This window comes from Rhinichthys klamathensis, unplaced genomic scaffold (assembly GCF_029890125.1).
Source record: "Rhinichthys klamathensis goyatoka isolate OS25496 unplaced genomic scaffold, OSU_Roscu_1.1 h1tg000201l_1, whole genome shotgun sequence".
In the NCBI taxonomy this organism is placed as follows: domain Eukaryota; kingdom Metazoa; phylum Chordata; class Actinopteri; order Cypriniformes; family Leuciscidae; genus Rhinichthys; species Rhinichthys klamathensis.
In genome coordinates, this window is record NW_026606727.1 from 1,329,373 (window position 1) to 1,342,232 (window position 12,860).

The 12,860-nt window shown below is 38.7% G+C and overlaps 1 protein-coding gene across 1 annotated transcript in view; it reads right to left on the reverse strand.

The window, feature by feature from the left end:
- The window catches only part of erbb4b (erb-b2 receptor tyrosine kinase 4b), a 183,119-nt gene that overhangs the window by 77,476 nt on the left and 92,783 nt on the right, over positions 1–12,860 (reverse strand). The window contains exons 6-11 of the mRNA XM_056263228.1: positions 12,172–12,313; positions 10,367–10,480; positions 9,180–9,306; positions 8,077–8,150; positions 2,679–2,769; positions 219–418 (exon numbers count right to left, since the gene is read on the reverse strand). Coding sequence (XP_056119203.1) covers positions 219–418; positions 2,679–2,769; positions 8,077–8,150; positions 9,180–9,306; positions 10,367–10,480; positions 12,172–12,313 — 748 coding nt within the window. The remainder of the gene's footprint in view (positions 1–218; positions 419–2,678; positions 2,770–8,076; positions 8,151–9,179; positions 9,307–10,366; positions 10,481–12,171; positions 12,314–12,860) is intronic.

A 12,860-nucleotide genomic window follows, 5' to 3' on the forward strand; every position in this document is an offset into this window, starting at 1 on the left:
ACACATATTTATAAACTCTTTAGACTGTTACTGATTAGTGCTTTTTTTAAAGTTTGTTAGAGTCATGTAAAAAAAAAATCACTTATTTTGGGGATGGATTCCGGGAAATCTTCCTTATTTTCAATGTTCGATGTTGACAGCTATGGGCTATGCTAGGATATGACTAATTTATCCTAAAAACGAATGGAACAATAGTAAAAACAGAGCGATGGACTCACTGCACTCCTTGGGGTCGCGGTTGTTGCGGATCAGGGACTTCTGGGTGTTAGTGCGGAAGAGTCGTGTCCAGTTGACGGTGTTGTAATAGCAGAGTTGACTGTTGTTGGTGACGTACACGTTTCCAGCACTGATCTCATTAAGAGACTGCAGCTGAAGTGATGAAATCCACTGCTGCTTCAGCACCAGAAGAGAGATGCCACTAAACACACGAGAAAGCACAAGGAGACAAAAGGTTACAGTTTACACTTTAAAGAGGGGTTAAATCAGTGACAAAAATAAAGGGAATACACAACATCTATCTATCTGTTTGTTTGTGTGTGTGTGTGTCTGTCTGTCTGTGTGAATAAACAAACAAACAAGTCAAGTCAAGTCAAGTCAAATATATTTATATAGCGCTTTTCACAATACAGATTGTATCAAAGCTGCTTCACAGTATCAATCAAAACAAATTAACAGTGTTTGTTTATTACTGGAAAAGACATCCAAGTTTGGTAGAGCTGATCAGTGGTATGATGGGTCATTTAATTTGAATATCCCCAACTGAGCAAGCCAAAGGAACCGAAAAACTCCATCAAGTGACCCGATGGTGTCCTAAAACTCCATCAGATGACCCAATGGAGAAAAAAAAAACCTTGGGAGAACCCAGGCTCAGTCGGGGCCAGTTCTCCTCTGGCGTTTATGAAGTAGAGGCCGAATTTACAGTAACTGTAAGATTAAAAATTTTATATGAATGCCTGGCTAAATAGATGCGTCTTTAGTCTAGTTTTAAACTGGGAGAACGAGTCTGAGCAACGAACAAGTGACAAAAAAATATTTAAAACAACATACAAAATAATAATTAAACATTTGAGGGCTTTATATTAATATAACAAATTAAATAAATACAATACAAACTTTTTATTAAAATTATATAATTTATAATTATTTAAATAACGTTACATTTTTATATATATATTAATAAAATAAAATTTCACTTTAATTGAACAATTTTTCAAACTGAATGAACACATTAAATTGACAACCACAATTTTAAACAATCAAAAACAACGAAGAAGACCAGACTTTCTTTAGCCTGGAGAGTCTTGATCAGATCAGAATGAGTAAGAATGAAACAAAAGAATGAGATCTGACAAAGAAAGCTGAAATGATGGCTTCATGAACAAAAGGCACGAGCGATTTGTCAGTATGAGAGATGCTTTTGCCTTTCTAAAGCAAGTTTAGCTTGCGTCCCCCACCCAGCGTCGCAGAGGATCTCCCACTTCACATGTGATGAGATGGGTTAATGCCGAGGCGTAATCACAACAGTGTTTTTAATCACGGGCAGGCGTGCTGAAGAGCACATCAAAGGGGCTTTGAGAGTCAGAACGTGCAGGTGCACTTAGACACTGACATCGCTCTCATCTCGCCGAGACATCTCTTCTGTTATTCCTCTTTCTCTCTACTTTTTCCTCTCTGTGTTTCAGGCAAAAAGCCAGTGTCAGACACAGAGCACATCATGTGACAAACGGTAATTGCTACAGTGGTAGAGCTTTCAACAAATGACCCACACATGTTAAAACTGTGCTCTTGCTCTCTTTCTGCCTCTCCAGACTCTTTAACTCTAAGCAAATGGGTGTTGCACTGTGTGAATAGAGCTTTTCATTTGTACTCTTTGAACTCTTGGCAAGAAAGACTCAGCCTCTTTAGAAAACACGAAAGAGGGGATTCACTAAGAGTGAATTACGCATTTGCACATGCTGTCTGCGTTGTTTTAGTCCAATTCACTAAAATGACTAAAGGATGCAAATCAGGAGATAATGGAAAAGTAGTCACACAATTAGTGCTGAATGCAATTTCAACAGCTATAAATCTATCAGACTTACAGGCCAGTTATTCATCAAACGATAATTTTGCAGATTATCATGAGATGAATAAATTCCACGATCAATAGAAACTATAAACAAATATCTCTTTTAAATAAACATTCATTTAACATGGACGATAAAGGCACAACACATCAGACAGGCTTTGCATTTTGTGAGTGGAAAACAAGTCTGTAGCGAATTATAATGAATGATTTAGCAAGTTATTACATGCTGTATTCCAATTATTTTTAAGGTTTGATTACAGAACCGCAGAAAGACAACAACTGCAAAGTTATTCAATTGACTTTCACGGTTTGCTTTATATAATACAAACATTTAGTTTTGATACCATGTATAAATAAGTAATAGAAATGAATAATCATTTTGAATTCAGATTTTTTTTAAAGTTCACTGCTCAAAATATAATTATTTTGTTTTGTTAAGGCTACCTCTGCGTTATTTTTCCAACTTAAATGTGTGACGTTGTAATAACAAATGCCTGATTTGGAAGAATGAGTTTCCCAGGTGCATTCGAAGAAAGCAACAGACTTGTGAAAGTAGGATGAGGAGGACTTTTTCTAGAGCTGGCAACAAAGAGTGAGCCCTGCATCTTACCTGTAAAGAGACCTGCCTCCGATGGTTGCCAGATTGGCGAAGACACTTAAATCAGTCATGTTTTCTGGCCAGGACTGAATGTTTAAAAAACCTGGAAAACACAAGATGACACACTCAATGAGCCAAATGATCAGCCAACATAGTAGACATAAGTGGTGCCACCTACAGTAATTAAGAGAAATGTTTCATTACAGCATGAAAAAGAAATCCCTCTTAGGAGCTTATTAAAGTCATTAATGAGTGTGGGTGATCAGTGCTGAGCAAACAATCAATGTGTTATTTGAGAAATATGACCACGATATAATGCCTGACTATATTCTCATATCCTGCATCTATTTCCATTTATTTAATGCAGATTGAAGAGCTGATAGCTATAGATCAAGGAGACATTTTAATAATGGATTCAAAAATGAATAATTTATTGAAGGGAAAACAATCCTGTGCATATGCCAAGAATAGACAAACAGGCCACGAAAAAAAAAAAAAAGAAGAGGACTTTCTTATTCAAGGACAAGAAGAACATAAATTACTCCAATTACTTTAACAATGCAAAGCTTGGATGGTGCATATTTCAAGTAATAACTGATATTTGATTGCCTTCAAACTAATTTATTACTTTCAGAGGGCCATGTTTGAGCAATAGCGGTCTTGTGTTAAGAGACTAATATAAATATTATTCCTGCTGAGAGTTTATGGTCATATCTCTAGGCCACAACTTGTGGTTATCATTCCTGGGCTGCTTTGTTGTGCTTCGTTAAAATTTTGGATTCAAACGTTTGGATTCCACACTCATTAGCATGTCTACCGGAAAAGACTACAGTAAATATTAATGCAGCCATTTGATTAAGACATTTGCCTCCAGTGATGGTTTTCTGGAGGAGAGAGAAATGCCATCAATTAATCATAAATCATCTAAATTTGACATTAATTTGAGCTCTACTGACATTGTTGCCAGACTGTTTATTATTAATGCAAAACCTGCAAAAATGTGCCTGAAATTTCATGATTTTCACTCTTAGAAATCGATCATTTCTGAGCCGAAATGGGGTTAAACGCTCCAGCGTTTGCATTTTCCGCAGCCTGGGTTATTTGGTCTAAGGTTGTGGAGGCAGATTAGAGGAAGTGCCTCAGTGAGGTGTCGTTAGCGTGGTGTCTGCTGACACTAATTGCCTTAATGACAAAACTGTGCGATGGGAAGTCTAAGAGAGTGTGTCTGCACTGCAGTGCCTTGAGAGTGGGCCGCTTGCCTGTCTGTGTTGTAATCTGTTTATTTTTTACGTGTGGAGGCGAGACTTCATCATGCTAATAGTGCTAACGAGGTCCCAGAGAACACTTGTCAGCTCCAGACAAACATCAGGAGAGTAATGCTGCCCCACAAATGAATTGCACGCAAGAATCACAAAGGAAACTGCTGCAAATGAGTCCGAGTAACACGAAATACAGCTGCCGACACCAGCGAGTTTGAGCTGCGCCAACATGAGGTGGATCTCTAGGATCTCTTTGTGTCATAACTCAGAAATGTATGCTTTAAATTTCTGACGCTTTACCGTATGTAGGCTGTATGTATATATATATATATATATATATATAGTAGTTGTTATATCGGTGTATATAAAGTACAAAACTGTTCAAATGTTTGGAGTCTTTTTTCTTGGAGTTAAAAAAAAAAAAGAAATCCATGCTTTTATTCAGCAAGGATGGATTAAATTGATCAAAAGTGAAAGTAAAGACATTTGGTAACACTTTACAACAAGGTTCAATAGTTAACATTAGTTACCTAGTTAGCATGAATTAAGAATGAACAATACTTCTTCAGCATTTGTTAATCTTAGTTAATATACATTATTAACTAGTTATGCACTGTGAACTAACATGAACAAACAATGAACAGCTGTATTTTTATTAACTAACATTAACAAAGATTAATAAATACTGTAACTAATGCATTGCACATTGTTAGTTCATGTTAGTTAATACATTAGCTAACATTAGTTAATGAACCTTATTGTAAAGTGCTACCAGACATTTATAACATTACAAAATATTTCTAATTCAAATAAATGCTGTTCGACATATATATATATATATATATATTAAACATTATTCAAATCATCATTTAACAAAAATAGTGTGAAAAACTATATTTTAAACTATATACTGTGTTTTTTGCTTTTTGCAATAAACAATCTGAATCTACTTTACAACACTGGCTGTTTGGTTGAAAAAACTATCTTCAGAGAAAATAAATTAATTTGGAGAAAAATATCAGATATCATCATCAAAAGGCTGCAAAAATATTTTCTCAGAAAATATTGATCATTTTTCACAGTTCTATGTCCCAGTGCTAACCCCTCCCTCAAGCCCTGAGACCAGGCAGAGGTTAAATCAGGTCAGCCTCTTCTGTCCATCTCTCTTGAGAGATGATTCACAGAGGGCTTGAGCTGAAGGCAGTGCCGGAAGAGCCACAGGCATTTCCCCAAATCTTCAAATACTGGAAGAGAAGCATTCGACTGCGGCTGTGAAATGTTCGTTTAATGCAAGTCAGGGTTTGGGGTTTACTGGGAGTCATACTGACCATGCAACCACACACAAATTAAATAACAGCCATCTGAAGGGTCTTTCGTTTCAGCAGCAACTTCTCACAGCTAGATGACCTTCTTCAAGTGTAAAATGCAAATTGTACACTGAATTCATTCAAATGGAGTAAACGCATTCGATTTAAACCCGCTGTAAAGAAATACATATAGCAGGCACCTCTGGATCTGTCAAAGTCTTCAAGCTGGGGGTCACAGAGCAGAAATAACACCTTTCCAGTGAAGACGTTCTGTCAGAGACTGTGGCCACATGCATATAGATGTGACAGCCTGACATGCATGCCTCACTGACTTGGAGAGCCCTCTTTGCTGTCACCACAGCAAGAGAGAGTGAGAAAGGTAAAGAGCGTAAGGAAGAGAGAGAGAGAGAGAGAGAGAGAGAGAGAGAGAGAGAGAGAGAGAGAGAGAGAGAGAGAGAGAGAGAGAGAGAGAGAGAGGAGTGTTTTCAACTGCTTTCATGTTTCTTATGAGTCCTGCTCTCCTTTGGGAAGCTCTCTTCAGTTGGAGAAATCTTCCTCATCATGTATTCATCATATATAGGGCCTCCCCGCTGAGATACAGAGAAGCGGACACTCGTACAAACACACACACAGTTACACACGTCCCACACACACGTCTACAAATCCACAAACACACTAGATCTTCCTCTGTGCTTTGTTCCATGTGTTTTTGATGGAACTCTTCAATAAAACAGGTGGATTATGAAAATCTGCGCATGTGAATCAGCTATTTTCATTTTACAGGCCCTTCTTTATGAAAGCATAAGTTAATGCCCCTGTTCCAAAATGTAGGAAGCTTCCTCGTTGTCTACTGTCTGTTATCTTCTAAGGCAGCATGAAATGGACCCTCATTAGTGACTGGTTTGGAACACTCTCTCAGGCCCTGTTCACACCTGGTATTATGATGTGTTTTGGTTGATCGGATCACAAGTGGACGATGTGTATAGAGGTGTAAATACAGGTGTAAAGGGGGGTTTAAAATGTTTTGAGCTTGTCCACTTCCAGAGGTAGACAAAAATGCATTCGACCAGATTGCTTTTGTAGTGTAGATTGTCAAATGAGTTCGAACAGCCACAAAAGCCTACTCTCCACCTACTGACCTAATGCGTAAAGATTATGGGAAGCGCGCTATCCAGACTGGATTTAAACTTTGTCGGCTGGAGAACCAAGTTTGGTTTGAAGACGAAAAACGTACTAAGCACAATGTTCTCTCACCATTGATGATTTCTAATGCACTCACAACGTTTGCCGTAGTCTTGCGAATGAAGGTGCAAACAGGATAATGTTATAGATTGAAAAACGGGAATGTTTCTCCCTCGTCTACTTGTGATCCAGCCGATCAAAATGCATCTTAATACCAGGTGTAAGCAGGGCCTTAGTGTGTTAAACACATAACCCTCCTCGAGCAAAGTGCACAGTAAACGTAACTAGACTGATTTCAGCAGAGATTGAGTTAGCAGTGCTTGTGTCAGCACATATTCTAATAAGCATAAACATACATAAATATTGGGTAAAATTGTTCATTTATTATATTAGCATATAGCATTTATTTAAAGGGATACTTCACCTCTGGAAAGATGAATGTGTATTTAAAATGGGTCATTTATGTAGAAGAAATGTGAAATTATTTTTGAATTTGGAGCTTTCTAGACTGAGAAAAGCCAGAAAATTTATTTTTAGCTTATGTGGATGAAAGACAACAACTCCCAGAATGCACTTGCTTCGCTGCCCTAGGAGGCCACGCCTACCGGTAACAGAGCACAGTAGTTAAACAACAAGTCTAGGTTACTAGTGGAGTCTCCGTGACGAGTCTGTCCGGGATTTCGAGATCGCCCAAAATGTCCGGGATTCGGCTTTTGCGTTCTACAGTCGCCATTAATTATGTTTACTGTGACGAGCAGGACGAGACTGAGGGCCGCGGGAGAACGACGCGAGGCCGGTGGCGTGATTACTGATGACGAGCGACACCTGTGAGACGCACCGGTCTCGTATCTCTCACGGAGGAGCGGGAATTTTCTTAGCAATGTTAAAACGCATATCAACCGATCACTTGTTTAGCGTTCATGTAAACACTACATTCAGATTCACCAATCGGAATGAATTCAGTTAGATTGAAACAAAAGGTGTGCATGTAAACAATGAATGGCGACTGCAGAAAGCAAAAGCTGAATCCAGGACATTTTGTACGATCTCGACGGCCGGACATGTCCAGGAAAAAGAGGATGGTAACCCCTACTACTCAGCTTTCTCCTACTAAGTTACTCAGCTTTCTCCACAGAACAAGAGCCTGCTAGCTTAGCTTCCAAAAAAAGATGGCTGACACTATGTGTACATTCTGTGAGTGAGATCCCACCCTCTATGGGCGGGTTGAGAACATGCGGGACAGCTCCTTCTACTGGCTGTAGTCTTTAGCCTCTGGCCAAAAAATCCTCCGATGACGCAAAATGAAGATTTTTGCATCATCGGAGGATTTTTTCCAGACAAAAAATACATAAATCTCTCGTCTCAGGGGGATATGAGGGTGGAAAGCACGGTAATTTAAAAATACTACAGGTTTCCTACTAATACAAAGCTTAATGCTAAATCCTGAAGTATCCCTTTAAATATGTGCCTGCCAGAGGAGGATGGGCTCCCCCTGCTGAGTGCTGGTTCCTCCGAAGGTTTGTTTTTTTGTCTTTTATGGCTTGCGCAATTTGTGTTTGTAATGCACTATGCATTATTCAAAGATGCCTTGAAAACAATATGTGTTATCATATTATCATTATTATGTAAAAGACCAATCCAAATAAAACCGACATGACTTACCAGTGATCTCTCGAACAGTGCGGAACACATTGAGTTTCTCTGGATCCAAGGGCTCTATGTTGTGGTATATGTCCCTGTAACACAGTACATACTGTACACTCAGTACATACTGAAAGCCACATTATTTCTTTAAGAAATCAAGAAAAACCTAGCATTTTGAGTCCAGATCGTGTAACAAGCTCTTAAAGCAAACAGTGAGAAGCCATTTGCAAAAATCAAGTTATTAGAGAGTCCATAAGTGCAGACTATCAATATAAAAGCATTTAACCAGTGTCTGCTGACCACATCCATCCCAGTATGCTGCATTTTCTAGATCTTTTCTAAGTCTCCATGCCATATAATGTTCTTTTGAGCAGTACAGCAGGTTTTAATAGCACCACTGAGGTGGAGATCTTCAGGGAGGATGTGTCCAGAACACCTGCTGACGCGGCGTGTGTGAGAGTGTGCACGTGGGAATACGTGTAAGAAATATGTGCACTCCATAGCACAGTTTGTGGTGGAGATGATGTCATATGCATGCCTATCAGGATGTGTGTATGTGTGCACATGGGTTTTCCCAGCATGCTGCGGATGCTGGCCCTGGATTGCTCTTTAAGAGCAGAGTCAGCTATATGGGGTTAAAGGGCCAGCCAAGCAGGCGCAGTGGGATCAGAAAGAGACCACTGGAGGGAGCAGGTCAACCAGAGGTCAAATGACTTCTTGACAAGCTGGCAATCAAATATTTCACAGCACTTATATAAAGAGGGGGCAGCAGATTTCTCATATAAAGTCACATTAACTGCGGCCGTCTTGAGAGTCAGTAGAAGGTCTCGAAGGTCTTGCTTGCCTGTCTAAACTCGCAAAGTGTGTTAATGGCACTTTTAATGTGTGCCATTAAACTAGCCACTGCTGTTTTTTTTTTACACAGCCATGATGTGAATGGTTTCTCTAGAGCTTTTCTTTCATGAATCCCCTCCTGCATCATTAAAGCTGATGTTATCTGATAAAAAGAAGCAGCATAGGTCAAATGGCTTCCGACAATCCAATATTCGATATTCAGCTGTAAAGCAGAGTGTAATGGCTGTGAAGTGAGCCGAAAGAGACCTTGAAGAAGCCACTCTCACCCTTTAATGCCTGTGATGAGGAACACCAGATTTCCGTTGATCTTGGTGCAGTTGATGAATCTGTCAATGTTGCTGGAGTCGACGGTTTGAGCCGTCTGAAGGCTGGCAGTGCCAATCCCATCACATGCTATAACATAAACCAGACAACTGTGTAAAGGTCATGGATAGAACTTTCAGGTGATGTTTGATAACTTTGAAAGAAAGAATAATTAATGAATGGTTAATGTCAGGTCAGGACCCCTTCAGAAATTGGTTAGCAAAGTTTCCACCAAAATACCATACTTCACACATTACTGTTACTGCTGTAAAGTTCACGGTGCACAATACATGTACTGTGATGCAGTGTTTTGTCACAACACACCGCTGCATAATGGACAAAGTAGGTTGTTTACTAGAAAGGCTGAACTATCCTGATAACAATAACTACAGTAACCACTGAACTTCACAAGTTGATGCAAATAAATAAATTGATACATACATAAACAAAGACTGTATCAATACCAGTCTTTGAATAGCAGCAGTAGTTCCATGTCGTTTGAAGCGTTGTGTTACCAGTAGTTGTATTTTACATTTGATTGTTTCTTTTCTTTGTTTTCAGAGAGACAAAAATCTATATAATTATATACATTTATATTTTACATAATTATATATATATATATATATATATATATATATATATATACATAAAGTATATTTTTTAAATCAAATAAATGCAGCCTATATATATATTTCAATTTCAATATTACTATATTATAATCTATAATATTGTACATTTATAATCAGTGTTATCAAAAACTATTAAATATTAATAGTAACATAAATATTATTAAACTTGAATAAACATCTGAAATGGTGAAAAATTATCATTTTAAGCTAAAGTACTAAAATTATTAAAACTAAAACTGAAATAAAAAATAATATAAATGCCAAAAACACATACCAAAATGACTAAAACTTAAACTAAAATTAAAATATAAAAGCTTCAAAATATTGATAAACAGCATGTAAGTAATATTAAAATAATACTGTTATAAATTAATTAAATAGCATTTCCACCAAAAATATGTTTTTTGCTTGCTTTGCTATCACAGTTTGTGAAATTTCACTGACAACTGAAATTTTGGTTTTGGGGCAATCATCATAGCAAATATGGCATTTTGGTGAGTTTTGATGAAGTGTGTGATCACCTTTAGGGCAGATATCAGTGCAGGGGATGCACATCTTGATCCTGTTCTCCTCCACCTCCATCTTGTTGCTAGGACAGGCTCTGACACAGGAGCTGTGGTCCACCACGAAGTTATCTATCACCCCACACACAAAAGCAGAACAAACAGTCAGACTGCAGCGTGCCCCTGAACAAACTCTAAGCAATCTCTGTGAAAAAGGCCATTGACATTTTGTAATGGTAGAGAAGAAACATCCATTCTCAGACAAAAACCATTAACACATCTGCGCGAACGCACTAGGGACCCTGACTGTGGCGTGTGTGTGTGTGTGGAAAGCCCATTTCCGGCGGCGACTGTGCAGCGTGGCATCCATCACCAGAGAGGAGAAAGGGCTCACGAAGGGCCAGATAAAAGAAGATGGAGTGCTCAAGTGCAGACGTCTCTCTTCACCTCTTACATTAAACGTGAATCTCAGAGTCTTACTGTGGCATTAGATTTAACGTGACACCAGAAGAATGAATAACCCTGGGTAAAAAAAACCCCACAACAATCACTTGACAGCCTCGTGAAACCCAACCAAACAGAGGATTTCAGAGATGTGCCATTGAATGAAGTGGCCATGTCCAAACTGCAGAGGACGGTTTGGGTTATGGAACGGGTCTCTGAGTATTGCACAATAACATTCATCGTGGACTGAGCACTGGAGTGGGCGTCTGTCAGTGTGCAAACCCTTCATTCTGCAGCAGTGGCGGCCCAGCAAGGGGGAATAATGGCACTCGTGCTACCTATAACCACTGTTATCAAAACTCTCTTTCATTATTTTGATGTTACTTTCTCTTTCCCCGTTCTCTCCTCTTCAAAGAAGTCAGGCCAGTTAATTCGAAATTTTCATCGTTCCAATAAGAAACACACGGGATTCCTATCTCCGTAATTACTCCATCAGGTCTATTCACACTCAGCTCTGTTTTATATGTTGCATTGTATGCATGCGTATAGTACATGTACATACTTTGTTATGGTGCTGACAATGCAAAGCCATTAAAACATTAAAAATGTACTGAAAGGTCACATTTTTAATTTTTACTTAATACATTTCAATGTGGGATGGACAATAAAACATTTAGCAGTGGTTGAAATTAAGTTTATCTTCTGTTTGGGGACCCACATTGAGGAGCATTACTGTTTTGTGGATATTATTTTTTAATAATATCTGTCTACTAGAAGTTGATTAGGTTAGAGTAACGCATCAAATTAATGCAAAAAAAAAAGTATTTATAAAAAAAAAAAAAACTAATTCTCAACAGAACATGAGGGTTAGATGTCGTTTTGAATGCATATTTTATTATTTTAACAATAATTATTTTGAGATCAAACAATAGTTGGTGGACCCCCTGCAGTACTGCCACAGATCCCTGGTTGAAGGGATCTTTCTTTCTTTCTTTCTTTCTTTCTTTCTTTCTTTCTTTCTTTCTTTCTTTCTTTCTTTCTTTCTTTCTTTCTTTCTTTCTTTCTTTCTTTCTTTCTTTCTTTCTTTCTTTCTTTCTTTCCTCCAAGTCAACAGAGGTCAAGAAGCTGAGTGAGATTTATCAGACAGGCTCACTCCTGGGGCTCTACGTGTGGGCCGCACCTCAACAGAGGCTCAGAGGAGCGTGAGGACTCAGGTGCAGCCGATTCGCCTCATTTGCATTCAATCTGAAACATGCTTACATGCCCGCTTATGAACACGCCTAGACATGGCATCTGATACCCATTTATGTGAGTGAAAGATCGAGCTAGAATCGTGTGCGTAAGCATACACAGGTTTGTATTTATTCGCTCTGTCTTACGTGGGCACTTTTTGACGCAGAAAGCTCCATATGTGTATTTGGCCCGCGGGTTGTGCTCCAGCTGGAACGTGGTTGGGTTGTAGACGAAGGGTTGTGGGCATTGCGTCACACATGCACCGCTGTCGTTGAAGTTAGTGCAGGCCTGCACACAAGGAAACAAGGTTATTGACAGCAATACACATTTATTTGATAAAACAGCTGTGTTGCTACTCTTACAGTCTCATTTTTGTAAATTATGCAATAGAAGAATGTGTAGGAACACAAAATCAGCTTCAACACACAAAAAAAGTATGTCAACCAACACCAATACTACATAAAAGCACAGCCCGTTCTCATCCCAAGGCGTCATACATGTGACGCTTTGGACATGTCGTCGAAATCTTACGCACATGGCATCGTTTAGCGTGAATATGAGACGCAGATCCCAAGGCGTCATAACCGTACCCTACCCCAGACCAAAAACTACCCATAACAGTGCGTGTTATATTGACGCTAAAGGATGCCATGTGCGTAAGATTTCGACGAAATGTCATATGGCGTCACCTATATGACGCCAAAGGATGAGAATGTGTTGTAAAAGCAATATAGAGCAGCAATGCTACTAATAAATAATGATTCAAACAGGCTAATGGAATGGAAAAAGCTCTATACTTTGACTTTAGAAACATGTGAGAATATATGTTTTCTGT